Source organism: Leucoraja erinacea, chromosome 12 (genome assembly GCF_028641065.1).
Source record: "Leucoraja erinacea ecotype New England chromosome 12, Leri_hhj_1, whole genome shotgun sequence".
NCBI classification, from domain to species: Eukaryota; Metazoa; Chordata; class Chondrichthyes; order Rajiformes; family Rajidae; genus Leucoraja; species Leucoraja erinaceus.
In genome coordinates, this window is record NC_073388.1 from 32,579,184 (window position 1) to 32,593,604 (window position 14,421).

A 14,421-nucleotide genomic window follows, 5' to 3' on the forward strand; every position below is an offset into this window, starting at 1 on the left:
ATGAAAAATGTTAGGGTTAGGATACAAGAGAAAGCAGGCTAAAAATTGGATTTGAAGTAGGTTATCTGGCCCCTCAAGCCTGCCTCGTAATTCAGTATAGCTGATCTGCCCCAAGCCTTAACCTCCTCGGAGCCAGTTCTAGTAAACCACAATCACACGCTTTTTCAATACTTTAAATAGTTATAATGAGCTCTTGAGCAGAGAATTCCAGAGACTCACCATCCTCTGTGAGAAAAAATCTTGGAATATCTTGGTTTTAAATGACAAGCTCCTTATCTTGAAACTATGTCCCCGTGTTTGTGACTCTCCCACTTGAGAAAACATCTCCTCATGTACCATGTTCAGCTTCCCGTTACAATCTTTTTTACTCTCTAGTTTGAATAAGGATACCCCTCATTATTCTAAACTTCAGACACAGCCTGTTTAGCCTTTTTTGAAAGGACAATTCTCTCATCCCAGGGATTTGACTAGTGAATCTCTTTTGGACTGCCTCCAACGCTATCATATCCTTTGGTGGACACATAATGCTGGAGTAATTCAGCGGGACAGGCAACATTTCTGGAGAGAAGGAATGGGTGAAGTTTCGGGTTGAGACCCTTCTTCAGACTGATGTCAGGGGAGTGGGAGGGACAAAGATAGAATGTTGTCTTATCATATCGTATCCTGGGATAGGAGTTTGCAACCTTCACGTGGTCCACCCTGTTTCGACGAATGCAATCAAACTGGCATGCAAAAATGGAAGATCAAACAGAGCAAGTTGTCTTACAACTTTAGGCTGTGCACGCCATACGCAAGAAGAAGAAGATATCATATCCTTTCGTAAGTAAGGGAATCAAAACTGTACAGTGTACTCAGGTATGGCCTCACCAACACCCTGTAGAATTGCAACAAAAAAATCCTTTTTTTTAAGGTCCATTTCATTAAAAATCAATATGCCCTTGAAAATATTTGCTGTACCTTCCTATTAACTCTCTGTGAGACTAGCACAAGAACGTCCAAACCTTTCTGAACTTCACATATTTGCAGACTCTTTCCATTTGGATAATAACCTGTCTTTTGATTCCTCTAACTGGTGAATGACCTCAGAAACCCCACATTAAACTCCATTGCACACATCTTCTTGCAATAAAGTTCAACATATTATCGACAACAATGATGGTAAGGACATTTTACTTTTCATTGCTCAGGTACTTTAGACTATCAAAAACATCCATGGATGCAACATATTCAAATTTGAAACCGGGAGAGTAAGAATGTTCTTTTCCTGTACATTTGTACTTTGCACATGTGATAAAAAGCCCCATTGAATCATTAAACCATTGAGACCAATTTGATCTATTTTAATACTGATATTTTATTTGTTGTACAAATGCAAAATGCATTGTAGTACTCTGTTTACGTGGAGTAGAGTGCTATCATTGCAGCCCTATTAAAGAAGATCAGACCTTGCATGAGTATGAACATCAGTCTTCCTGCCATAACAGATAACCTCTAAATGCATGAGCGTGAGAACCTTTATGCATTTAGGTGTCATGTAACGAAGAAGAACTATGTTGAACTAAAAATGAAATGTTTCATAAATCTTGAAAAATAACTTTGGAAACGTGGACACCAAAAAAAGCAATTATGCCTTCATTATGCATTAAAAAAAGAAAAGACTATGATTTCAGCAGGTCACTTAATAAAGTGATTGCATGATAATGATCATGAATTTCAATAGTGAGGTTATCCAGATTGTGCTTATGTAAGTTTTGCTAACAAGGTTCAAACACATATTTGTTCAAGCATCTGGCAACTCTGATGAAAACACATTTCACACACCTTTTTCTTAAATGCATTATTCAGAATTAATGTGAATAAATAACTGGACACTTTCCAGTTAAGAAGTCATCAACATAATACATTGCAGTTGAATCAGAGATGCTGACCACATGGTCTCATTCTGAGGTTCTGTTTTTTGAGGGAAGAATCACTGACACGGAAAGGTACAATTTGAATATTTGATGTTTGAGATCTGTCTTGAGATTCCTTTAAAACTTACATTAATTAGGTATTATTTTTCAAGTATAATTCACAAATTGTTATTTATGATTTCCTTGGATTAAGAAACACTTTGATTCTCCAAGAAAAATACTTCACACCACTTCAAACATTGTTGTAACTGATTGTTACTGAGTGAGCATAATGCCAAGCATACCTAAATAAACTGCTGAAGCTGCCCATCATTTCCAGTTGTGCCACAAAGTCTACATTTAATGACAAGAGTCAAGACAAGTCAAAAGTGTTTATTGACATGTCCCAAAATACTTACTTGCAGTAACACAACAGATATGTAAACACAGTACTCAGTAGATACCATAATAAACAAGAAAAAGTTCAATGTATAAAAACTAACAGACAATATAGCGAAAATACAAAAACAATGCTCCCAAATCCTTAATACAATCTAGGAGTTTGTAGTTTAGAGTCTAGTTGGAGTTTGTAGTGTTCAATAAAAGTTGGAAAGAAGCTGCTCCTGAAACTTGAAGTTACAGTTTACAGGCCCCTACCCTTTCTTCTGGATGGCAGGAGTAAAATGAGAGCACGGCCACAGTATGGGTCCCTGCTGATGCTGGCTGCCATTTTGAAGCAGCGACTCTAAAATGATGAATAAAATTAATTAAATTTGATGTTCTCACCTTTCTCTTTTAAAAAACAGTGTCATGTGTATTGTCAAATATACCCATAGTAGCATGGTTCAGCAATGTTTTTCCTTAGACTTACAAAAAATCATCCTGTAGCTTCTATGTGGACTTTTGAAAATCAGTCTTTTGCATCCACATTTTTCCATTCCCCGCATATCCATGTGCCTATCTTGAAGGCCACTTTTATATCTGCCTTCACCACCTCGCCCAGTAGCTCACTCCAGGTACTCACTACCCTCTGTGCACATAACTTGCCCCACACATCTCTTCTAAAATTTACTTCAGTCGCCTTAAAGCTATGCCCTCTAGGACTTGATTTTTTACTTCCTGGGGAGAGGTTCTTACTGTCTGTCTGATCTATGCCTCTCATAATTTTATATATTTCTATCAGGTCTCCCTTCAACCTATGGCATTCCAGAGGAAACAATCCAAGTCTGACCAACACCTCCCTGTGCTAATACTCCCTAATCTATATAGCATTTTGGTAAACCTTCCCTGCACACTTTTCAAAGCCACCACATCCCTCCTGTAATGTGGCAACCAGAGGTGCATGCAATATTCCAAATGGGGCCTAAACAAAGTTCTCATGACTTCCTGACTCTTATACTCAATATCCGACTAATGAAGGCAAGCATAACATATGCCTTCTTTACTATCTATCTATTTGCGTTGCCACTTTCAGGGAGTTATGGACTTGCACCTCAAAATCCCATCGTACATAAATGTTAAGGGTCTTGCGATTAATTGTATATTTTCTCCTTACATTCAAAGTTACACTACATTACCTCCCAAAGTGCAGCATCTTACATTTGCTTGGATTAAACTCCATCTGCCATTTCTCCACCCATTTGTGTATCTGATTTATATCTTGCTGTGTGTTTTGACAGCCTTCCTCACAATCTGCGACCCCAGCAATATTGGTAATCGGCATTGGCAGAATTTGGTTATGCCTAACATGGATGACAGTTCAGGATATAATATAAAATGAGGAAAGTACATTTATTTAAATAACATTTTCATTGGGTTGTATATTATTGGTGCATTTCTTTTTTTCTAACAGAATAGTATCTTTAAAGTAAAATTAGATTTAATTAAAAAATATCCCTTTGTAGAATCAAATTAAGGTGCTGCATCCCCATAGAACTTTATACCCAGTTTGTTTTACTGGCAAATAATCTTGCAATTTGATGTTTAACTAAATTATATCAGAAGTAAAGCTGATGCTGTTGGAATCAGGCTCAATTTAGTCAACCTTAACATCTGATATAATTTTGATTAAACTACTATGGCAGTGCAAGGAACATTTAAAAATAACAACTGAAAATGCTGGAAAAACTCAGGTGAGGCTGAATCTGTAAAAAGAAAAACCGAGTTAATGTTTCAGGTCCAAGTCCCTTCATCAGGACTGGTAAAACTACAGTTGGGGTGGCATCAGTTGTGAGCATTCAATAGATTAACCTTCACAATTGCCCTCCCACTAATCGATGAACCAAACAGCTCCCATAGAGTGAGGCCAGGGTGGGGTTTGGTTCATGAAGGTAATAGGGGAGACAGAAAACAAATAAAGGAATGTGTTAAAACAGTGAAAAATACTCAAGGCTGTTGATGAAACCTAAGAAGAATGCTAAAAATGCATGGCAGATTAGAGCAGATCCAACAGAGTTGAAGAATCAGAGACATTGAATGGCATTGTCGCAGGAAACAGAATGGGAGGAAGTATGGCTGGGAAAGCTGTGAGCGCTTGTAAATCTACAATGGATGCTCATTGCTAAGGTATTCCCCTGGGATGGAGACGGGAAATCTGGAAAATGAAGGGAAGTATCACAGTTGTACCCTGTAAAAGTTAGCACAGGGTGGATATTCAAGCAACATAATGAAATGGATGTGTTTACAAGTATGTTGTTAAGAACATACTTTTAAAAAAAGTTCAGGGAGGGGACTGCATATGACTGAAACAGATACTTTATAATGTATTCCGCAAAAAGACAGGTGCAGTTTGGGTCCATGTGGAGAAATTGAGTGGATTTGGAGAAGTTGCTCATTTTGAAGATGAGTTGAGCAAGGTGAATGAGTAAGTTAATGGAGGGGAACAGAATGAGCTTTAGTCCAAAAAAGAAACAGGACTATATTATTTTGGAATGGAGGTGTAGAGGAATTGCACGTCAATGATGAAGATTAACTGGTGGGGACCAGAAACTGGTAGAAGACATCAGAGATCAAGTCAAGTCAAGTCAAGTTCCCCTGGGATGGAGATGGGAAATCTGGAAAATGAAGGGAAGTATCACAGTTGTACCCTGTAAAAGTTAGCACAGGGTGGATATCAATGTAAGTAGTAAGGGACTGGACCAGGATAGAAAGAACACAATGAAGATAGGAATAAATAATTTAAATGGTGTAAGAGCAGGTTAAAGCAAAACATACACATGTCTTTTCTCGCCTCCTGGTCTCCAACCTCCCTCCCTCCTATCAGTCTGAAGAAGAGTTTCGACCCGAAACATCACCCATTCTTTTTCTCCAGAGATGCTGCTTGACCCGCTGAGTTATTCCAGCACCTTACGTCTATCTTTATCTAGCATCTGCAGTTCTTTGTTTCTACATGTACACTTGTGGATATTTGTGAGAAAGTAAGTGCAGTGAGGGATTGTAGCATTCCAAGGCTACAGGTTGGGGAGAGAAAATCTCTGGTGGAAATAAATTCAGATTTTCTCTGGGTGATAATGTCTTAATGTTCAGTGGTCTAGAAGGAGGTATGAGGAAGGGTCTGAAAACTGATGTTTATCCTCTGCAAAGTAGAAGTTAGTTTACCAAATCACAACAGTACCATCTTTGTCAGTGGGTTGAATGAGGATATCCGGATTGGTCCTTAGTGAGCAAATGTTGCCAGTTCAAAATGTTAGGTGAGAATGGGAAAAGGTGGAAAAATTGAAACAATCAATGTTGCATTTATCATTTGCTACCTCCCTCCACCACCTCCAGTTTAAATTCCATTTGGAATATTTTGGAGGACCAAGAAACCAAGAACCTAGAACCAAGGTAAGATGCAAGGAGCGGTCCAAAAATACTATGAATTCAGGAGATAGGAGAAATGTTTTACTGGGGTGTTTTTGTTTTTTCCAGATTTCAATTGTTTCCTGTAAATTGCGTCTATAGGTGGATTACAGGAAAATCAATAGAGTTGAGGGGTATGTGAGAGAATGGGCTACAGGGAAATATGTGGGGGGACATCATTGCTGGTAGAGCTCTGGACTAATACACTCTGGACTAGAGCTCTGAGCACAAGAATAGACTCGATGGGCTGAATGACCTTCTTCGATGTGTAAAATAATTCTAGGAATTCAAGAGCTATTGAAGGTTGTGTTCTTTCATGTCTAAAAGAAAGGATAGTCTCCTGCATTTGCACTGAATGTATTGGATAAAGGGATAACATTAGTCAATGTGTTGTAGAGAGAGATCAAGTATATTTACTGATGGAGACAAATCGTTTACTTAATGAAAGTTCTGATATGTTATTCTATGAGTCACCTCATCCTCTCCCTGATCTGCTCCTTTTGGGCCACAAGCTCCCCCTTTTCTGAAATTGCTCCAGACTCCACCCTTTGTTCTTGCACATTACCTTTCCACACACATCAAAGATAATTGAATGTTAATTTCAAATTGATCCCCCACAATATTTTGGGAGTGATGGCCATGAGTTGCATTTCATATGTGGAATACACTCCTTTTTCTAATCTGGGCAGAACGGATCAGCTCTATTCAGCATCAGACTGAGTAAAGTGCCTGTCCCACTAACGCGACTCTTCAGCAACTGTCTTCGACCTTCAAGCTCGAGGGCACTCGCGTGAAAAACCTCGAGCTGGATCAACTGTTAACATACACACAAACACATCGCAAAGGCGGGGGCCAGGGAAAGCGGGGGAGTGCTGTCTGAAATTCACATTCGCGATGAACAGGAGGCTAAAAGACGGCTGGCACAGAGTATGGTAAGTTGGGGGGGAAGGGGAAAGAGAGAAGGGGGGGGAGAAGGAGTGGAGACACTTTTAAGAAGCCAGACAACTTTTAATAAAGTTTAGCGGGCATTTAACATTACCGGTCAGTTTTCCTTGTTTATGAAAACTCCAATGAGCCAGGAGATTGCCTAATGCTACCTCGAATGCATATAACTACATAGCGGCCCCACTCCACTGCATTACGAGTTCAAAAGAAGCATGCTGAAAAATGTTCCTCGATGAAACTGGGGCCACGAGTATGCGGGAACTTCCCTCGGGCATGAAAGAGAGTTCCAGTGACCTACTTGGACCTCCTAGGACCACGTGTCGACCATGCTGCGAGTTTGAGTCAAGCACAAACTCTTCTAAACTCACAAATTAAGCTCCTCTAGTATCTTTGCAGCCAATTGTGATGCCCAGCAAATTGCCTGCCCAGCAATTTAACAGGGAGCCACTTTTTTTTTGATGATTTAAAATAGACCTTATTCAAGTAATATTTACAATACAAGTACCGTGCATAAAACTCAATCCGACATTCTCAAAGCCACATGTTACTCTCATTAATTCCATCCCAGTGATGTGTTCCCATAGCTGGGATGAAGCTCTGGTTGAGGTCAACATTCAACAGCCGGAAGGTAGGGGCGGTGAGGGCGGGCTTGACGTCACCACGCTGAACGTGACGGGCGTGGTCCTGGATCTTTGGTCCTGGTTGGCAGTCCGCGCATGCGCGGGTGGCAGACCTACTTTGCAGATGGCGGGGGTGCGGTCCGGGGTTGCAGTTCGCGCATGCGCGTTTGTCTGCGGGAGGCGTGGGTTGAAGCGAGGAATCGTTTGTCGGACGGAGGTGGCGGCCGTGGCCCGGAGATCAAGGCAGAGGAGGCGGCTAAGTTCGGGCTCGACACTCGCTGAAAGTCGCACCGCTGTTTCTTTCCAGCAACCTCAGTGACGATAAGGAAGGCGGCGAGGGAGTGACCTGCCGGCGGGTCGCTGTCAGATAGCACGGACACCCAGAGGTAGAGGGTCGCGTCCAACCGGAGCAACTCGCCCGGGACAACACCCTCGCCACCAGCTCCGCCACTTAGCATGGACGGCCAGCAGCCGCCGCCGGGGAGCGACTCGCCGCCCCGCAACCGGGACCGACCGACTACGAAGAAGAAGCCTCCTGAAGATGATCCGAGGAACAAACCCAAGCTGGTGAGTGCTGAGTGCTGCCAACTGTCGGATTGAGTTTCATGCACGGTACTTGTATTGTAACTGTCCCCGTGTTTACGTTACTGTTCATACCCCGTCACACCGGCGAATGGATTAAATAACAACCTGGTGCTGGCTAAATCAGATTAGCTCCACGGCCCTTTTGACACATTTCAAGTACGCCGGAGACATTTGTTGCGCTTCCAAACCTTCCGTTTTAAATTCGTGAGTGAAATGAAAGGCATAACTGTATTTAACACTGGTTTAGTAATCAGTTACATATGGCGTTTCCTCTTGCACATGTTCCTAATCTTACTGATCCAGTCAGTAACAAATTGTACTCACAGTTGCACATCCCAATCTTTCTGTACATGCACTTTGACCTGAAATGTGCATGTTGATCAAGTGTAACTTGACACAATTTATGTACATGTGTTATTTTTAAGTGATATTTGTAAATGTAAAAACTGGCCAATTTCATTATTTTGTCCTCTTGGGTTGGGTGCGATGTGAGGCAAGTTGCATATACTTTGATAGTTTAGCTTTCAGTGTTTTGAAACAGCACATGTTTTGAAAAAACAACGGTGATGAAATTAACATGCATCTCAGAAATTAACATTTCGGGCCTTGGTAATGTTGGAGGCCAACTCAAGGAAATGAGTAGTCTTCTATCGATATACCCTCCTGTTGTCTTTAATTATATGCCATGTAAATTATTTTCAAATAGCAAATTGAAAAAATAAGTAGCATTTCGGCAAGGGAATGTGTTGCTTATTTCGGAGAAGTGATCATGACACTATCTTGAATATGTGCCACTGATTCAAGTGTGAGAAAGATTTACAGTTGGTTTCTGAAGGCAATATAACTCAGTTACGTAACCGTAGCCGTTATGTTAAAGTCTTCCATTTTTTGAGGCAGAGGAAACAATCAGCCAATTCCTGTATTTTCCAGGTGTTAATTTAATTGTCAATGAAAACGAAGACAAAATTGAATGTTACTGATTGAAGAGCTTGTGTTTTACTGTATAGTTCAATTTATCCAAAAGGACAAATGTGCTTGAGTGCTCAGTTGGTCAGAGGTTTTGGGGGCCAAATAAGGATCCCGACCTGAGAAATCTATCCATTTTCTACAGTGATGATACCTGACCTGCTGAGTTACTCTAACTCTTTGTTTCCTTTTGTGTAATTTCTTTTTTTCTACAATTTAATTTATCCATCTGCTATGTATTTGTTTACTTTCATTAATTCCTGATGAAGTGATGCCAATTTTAAAATTCTTCCTTTGTTTTCAATCCTGTGAACTTTGTCCTTTTTGTTCATATCCAAATATTAATGCTCCAAACATTAATAGTTGAGTTCATCCTGTTGTCAAGGGCCAAAGCTCTGGAAATAGAATTCTGTCATTTCTGTTCCAACTCTTTTGGTCCCAGTGTGCCAATTAATATGAATCACTTTAACTGAGCATTTCGTAATTTTCCTTGCATTTCCTTTTAATTCGCATATCAGTACCCTAATTGGTACATGTGACAGTAAAATACCTTTGAAAACCTTTGAAGCTAGTCAAATTTAGTTTTATTCTCTTTGTAGGTCATATCTTGTGATTATATAAGTGGAGATCTTATTAGGTGAAAATCAAAGAAAAACATGCAAATGCTATAACCATATAACAATTACAGCACGGCAACAGGCCATCTCGGTCCTTCAAGTCCGTGCCGAAGGCTTATTTACCCCTAGTCCCATCTACCTGCACTCAGACCATAACCCTCCATTCCTTTCTCGTCCATATACCTATCCAATTTGTTTTTAAATGATAAAATCGAACCTGCCTCCACCACTTCCACTGGAAGCTCATTCCACACAGCTACCACTCTCTGAGTAAAGAAGTTCCCCCTCATGTTACCCCTAAACTTCTGTCCCTTAATTCTCAAGTCATGTTCTCTTGTTTGAATCTTCCCTACTCTCAATGGGAAAAGCTTAACCACGTCAACTCTGTCTATCCATCTCATCATTTTAAAGACCTCTATCAAGTCCCCCCTTAACCTTCTGTGCTCCAAATAATAAAGACCTAACGTTCAACCTTTCTCTGTAACTTAGTTGCTGAAACCCAGGCAACATTCTAGTAAATCTCCTCTGTAATCTCTCTATTTTGTTGACATCCTTCCTATAATTAGGCGACCAAAATTGTACACCATACTCCAGAATTGCCCTCACCAATGCCTTGTACAATTTTAACATTACATCCCAACTTCTATACTCAATGCTCTGATTTATAAAGGCCAGCACACCAAAAGCCTTCTTTACCACCCTATCTCCATGGGATTCCACCTTCAGGGAACTATGCACAGTTATTCCTAGATCACTCTGTTCAACTGCATTCCTCAATTCGCTACCATTTACGTCCGATTTTGATTTGTCCTGCCAAGATGTAGCACCTCACACTTATCAGCATTAAACTCCATCTGCCATCTTTCCTACACAAATATAGAACTGAAATGTAGACAAAAGCATATATAAAACCCGTAAGGATTGCGGTGGGACTGAGTTCCTGCCCAAGTCTTCCTGCTCTGCATTTTGCAACTACCATCTCCTTTTGTCTCAGTTCTTATTGTCAATGAACATGTCCTCTAATTTCTATAATGTTCCAAACCCTTTTGGCAACCTGGTTTTCCAGTATCGGAGGCATATCCCTTTGCATATATACCCTGCTGCCTTACGTGATTTGTCTCTTGTTTGAGTTCTGATAAATGGTGTCTGATTCGGAAACATTCAATGTTTTTCTTCTCATAGATGAAGAATGTAGACCTCAGAATTATACAGGCCCACCACTGATTTTCTGGCAACTGGTGATTTGGCACCTCATTGAACCCAGGCAAAATTACAATAAATCACTTGGACTGAACCCTAAAACGCCCCCCCCCCCCCCCCCCCCCCCTCAGAAAATGAGGCACCTAGGCGGGGTGAGGCGTCTGATATCAACCTCAGTAGGATTCTGCACCGATTAGTGGGTCGAATTTGCCCGAGCTGGAGCTGGCAGATCTGTTTACAAATCTGTCTTCCGTGGTCGATCGGCAGGCCGAATATGCCCCTCATGGCTGGCGCTCTGGAACTCTGGTCCGGTCAGAACCGGCAGATCTGTTCCCATAGCTGACTTCTGAGGCCAACTTTGCAGGCTGGATTTGTGGCTCCTTGACAGCCTAGGCAGTCCGTTCCGGTACTGTTGGATTCCTCGAAGGCCATGATCTCTGTTGGTCTGACAAAATGGATAATCCAGAAAGGCTCTGGAACTCGTGCGGGACAGTTGGTGGTGGATCTGCCTGTAGTGTAGCAATGTAACAATGTGACCACACTACATGTAACAATATTGACTACACTTTTACATTTAGTGTGGTCACACTGCTATACATATGTGCAAATAATGTGTAGATACCTATCCTCCGCCCACGCCACGTAACTGGAAGAGAGATCCATAAGGGAATTAGGAAGAAACATCTTTTAAACAAAGTAGTGAGAAGATATAAACTACTGTGCAGTAGACCCTGCTGCAATGATTGTGAGCGATTGCAGCAGGATCTGGATTGATTGGCCAGGTGGGCGGAGGAATGGTTGGTGGAATTTAACACGGAGAAGTGTGAGGTGTTGCATTTTTGGACGTCGAACAAGGGCAGGACCTATACATTAAATGGTAAGCCTCTGGGTAAGCCTGTGGATAAATGTGAGGTTATCCATTTTGGTGGCAAAAACGTGAAAGCAGACTATTATTTAAATGGTGGTCGATTGGGAAAAAGGGGGAGATGCAGCGAGACCTGGGTGTCATGGTACACCAGTCATTGAAGGTAGGCATGCAGGTGCAGCAGGCAGTAAAGAAAGCGAATGGTATGTTAGCTTTCATTGCAAAAGGATTTGAGTATAGGAGCAGGGAGGTTCTACTGCAGTTGTACAGGGTCTTGGTGAGACCACACCTGGAGTATTGTGTACAGTTTTGGTATCCAAATCTGAGGAAGGACATTATTGCCATAGAGGGAGTGCAGAGAAGGTTCACCAGACTGATTCCTGGGATGTCAGGACTGTCTTATGAAGAAAGACTGGATAGACTTGGTTTATACTCTCTAGAATTTAGGAGATTGAGAGGGGATCTTATAGAAACTTACAAAATTCTTAAGGGGTTGGACAGGTTAGATGCAGGAAGATTGCTCCCGATGTTGGGGAAGTCCAGGACAAGGGGTCACAGCTTAAGGATAAGGGGGAAATCCTTTAAAACCGAGATGAGAAGAACTTTTTTCACACAGAGAGTGGTGAATCTCTGGAACTCTCTGCCGCAGAGGGTAGTCGAGGCCAGTTCATTGGCTATATTTAAGAGGGAGTTAGATGTGGCCCATGTGGCTAAGGGGATCAGAGGGTATGGAGAGAAGGCAGGTACGGGATACTGAGTTGGATGATCAGCCATGATTATATTGAATGGCGGTGCAGGCTCGAAGGGCCGAATGGCCTACTCCTGCACCTAATTTCTATGTTTTTATGTTTCTATGTTTGTGTTATAGAGCAGAGGGATCTCGGAATACATGTGCATGGTTCCTTGAAGGTCGAGTCGCCGGTAGATAAGGTGGTCAAAAAGGCTTTTGGCACTTTGGCCTTCATCAGTCAGAGTATTGAGTATAGATGTTGAGAGGTCATGTTGCAGTTGTATAAGACGTTGGTGAGACCCCATTTAGAATATTGTGTTCAGTTCAGGGCACCATGTTATAGGAAAGCTATTGTCAAGCTTGAAATGGTTCAGAAAAGATTTACGAGGATGTTGCCAGGACTAGAGGATGTGAGCTAGAGGGAGAGGTTGAGTAAGCTGGGTCTCTATTCCATGAAGTGCAGGAGGGTGAGGGGAGATCTTATGAAGATATACAAAATAATGAGAGAAATAGATTGGATAGATGCATAGAGTCTTATACCCAGAATGGGGAATCGAGGACCAGGGGACATAGGTTCAAGGTGAAGGGGTAAAGATTTAATAGGAATCCAAGTGGTAACTTTTTCATACAGTGGGTGGTGGGTGTATGGAACAAGCTGCCAGAAGGAAATAGTTGTGGCTGGGACTATTCCATCGTTTAAGAAACAGTTTGACAGGTACATGTACAGGGCAGGTTTGGAGGGTATGGACCAAGCGCTGGCAAGTGGGACTAGGGTAGCTGGGACATTGTTGGCCGGTGTGGGTAAGTTGGGCTGAAGGGCCTGTTTTCCCACTGTATCACTCTGAGGAACTGCAGATGCTGGTTGAAACCGAAGACAGACACAAAATGCTCGAGTAACCCGTGGGCCAGACAGCATCTCTGGAGAAAAGGAATGGGTGATGATTCGGGTTGAGACCCTTCTACAGTTTCTGAAGTCCTCAGACTCAGACTTCCACCTCCCCCTTTTCTCCAGAGAGAAAGGTTCTTTTTAGCTATAATCTACTGTTCCGTTACTGATAGATGTAGATGGGGGAAGGTGGGAAGAGGCACAAGTGCAACATCTCTGGGATGTAATAAAAAACATGTTCTTATGATGTTTTACCACGCATATACCTTTATTTTCAACACATTGATGAGTCTCATGTCTTGCCCCTCGTATCTAATTAGTTCACATGGCCGTCCGAATGGAGGGGTGCATTGGGTGCGGTCGCACCCCCCCCTTCTTCCTAGAGTAAGAAAAAATCCCAAGGTAAAAAAATAATAGTTTGGAGCGCAATCAGCGTTTCCACTTTGACGGAAATTACCAGAAATTCTGGTTCTGGCCCACTGGATAATTTGGGGGGGAAATTGCGACCTGTGCAGTTGGGGGAAGTCGGTGATGCAGTAGTGACGCAAAATGACGCTGTCTCTCTGCGCGTGTGCAGTGGGCCTGGGCGGGATCAGATTGCCATTTGCTGTCCACATAATCAGAGATCGCCTCACCGCCTCGTGTCAACTCTGGGTAAGTAGTGGAATATTGCGTTGCTGGAGGGGGATACTACCTGGGTGGTAAACTACCCGCCAGGGGTCCAATCCGGCCCGCGGGATGATTTGGAAAAAAAAAGAGTGCCCGTTTCTCCGGGGAGGGGGGTTGGGGGGGTGCTGTGGTGTCTGCCCGCCCGGTCCATCGCCTCCATCCACTGCATCGGAGGCTCACCACTGGTGGGAGCGGGAACGACTGAATCTAAACCCAGTCCTGGAAGCGGCCATGACCCCGACACCAGACGCCACTCCGGCCTGGCGCACGCCACCGCCCCCCGCTGGGGCCACAACACCCTCACATCCCCCCGCCGAGCCCACGCAACTCCCCCACCTCCCGGCGAGTCCTCGCCTCTCTTTTTCCCCCCCTGCCGCGGGCCCTCGCCTCTTCTCCCTGCCACGGGCCCTCGCCTCTCCCCCTCCCCCGCCGCGGGGCCACGCCTTGGGTTTAGACTCTCTGTTACCTGCTGCCAGTGGCATAAAGAGTGTTTAATTGTATAAGCACCATAAAATGCTACAATGAGATCATTACTTGCCGCAGGGTAACAAGTCTGCAAGCACAGCATTCATAGATAACACAATATCCATTCATATAACCATTATC

General features: G+C 42.7%; 1 protein-coding gene across 1 annotated transcript in view; it reads left to right on the forward strand.

Annotated features, from left to right (window-relative positions):
* The first annotated feature begins 7,469 nt into the window (after positions 1 to 7,469).
* Positions 7,470 to 14,421, forward strand: part of LOC129702238 (protein diaphanous homolog 2-like) — an 85,992-nt gene continuing 79,040 nt past the window's right edge. The window contains exon 1 of the mRNA XM_055643899.1: positions 7,470 to 7,864. Within this exon, the coding sequence (XP_055499874.1) occupies positions 7,754 to 7,864 (111 nt within the window). The 5' untranslated portion in view covers positions 7,470 to 7,753. The remainder of the gene's footprint in view (positions 7,865 to 14,421) is intronic.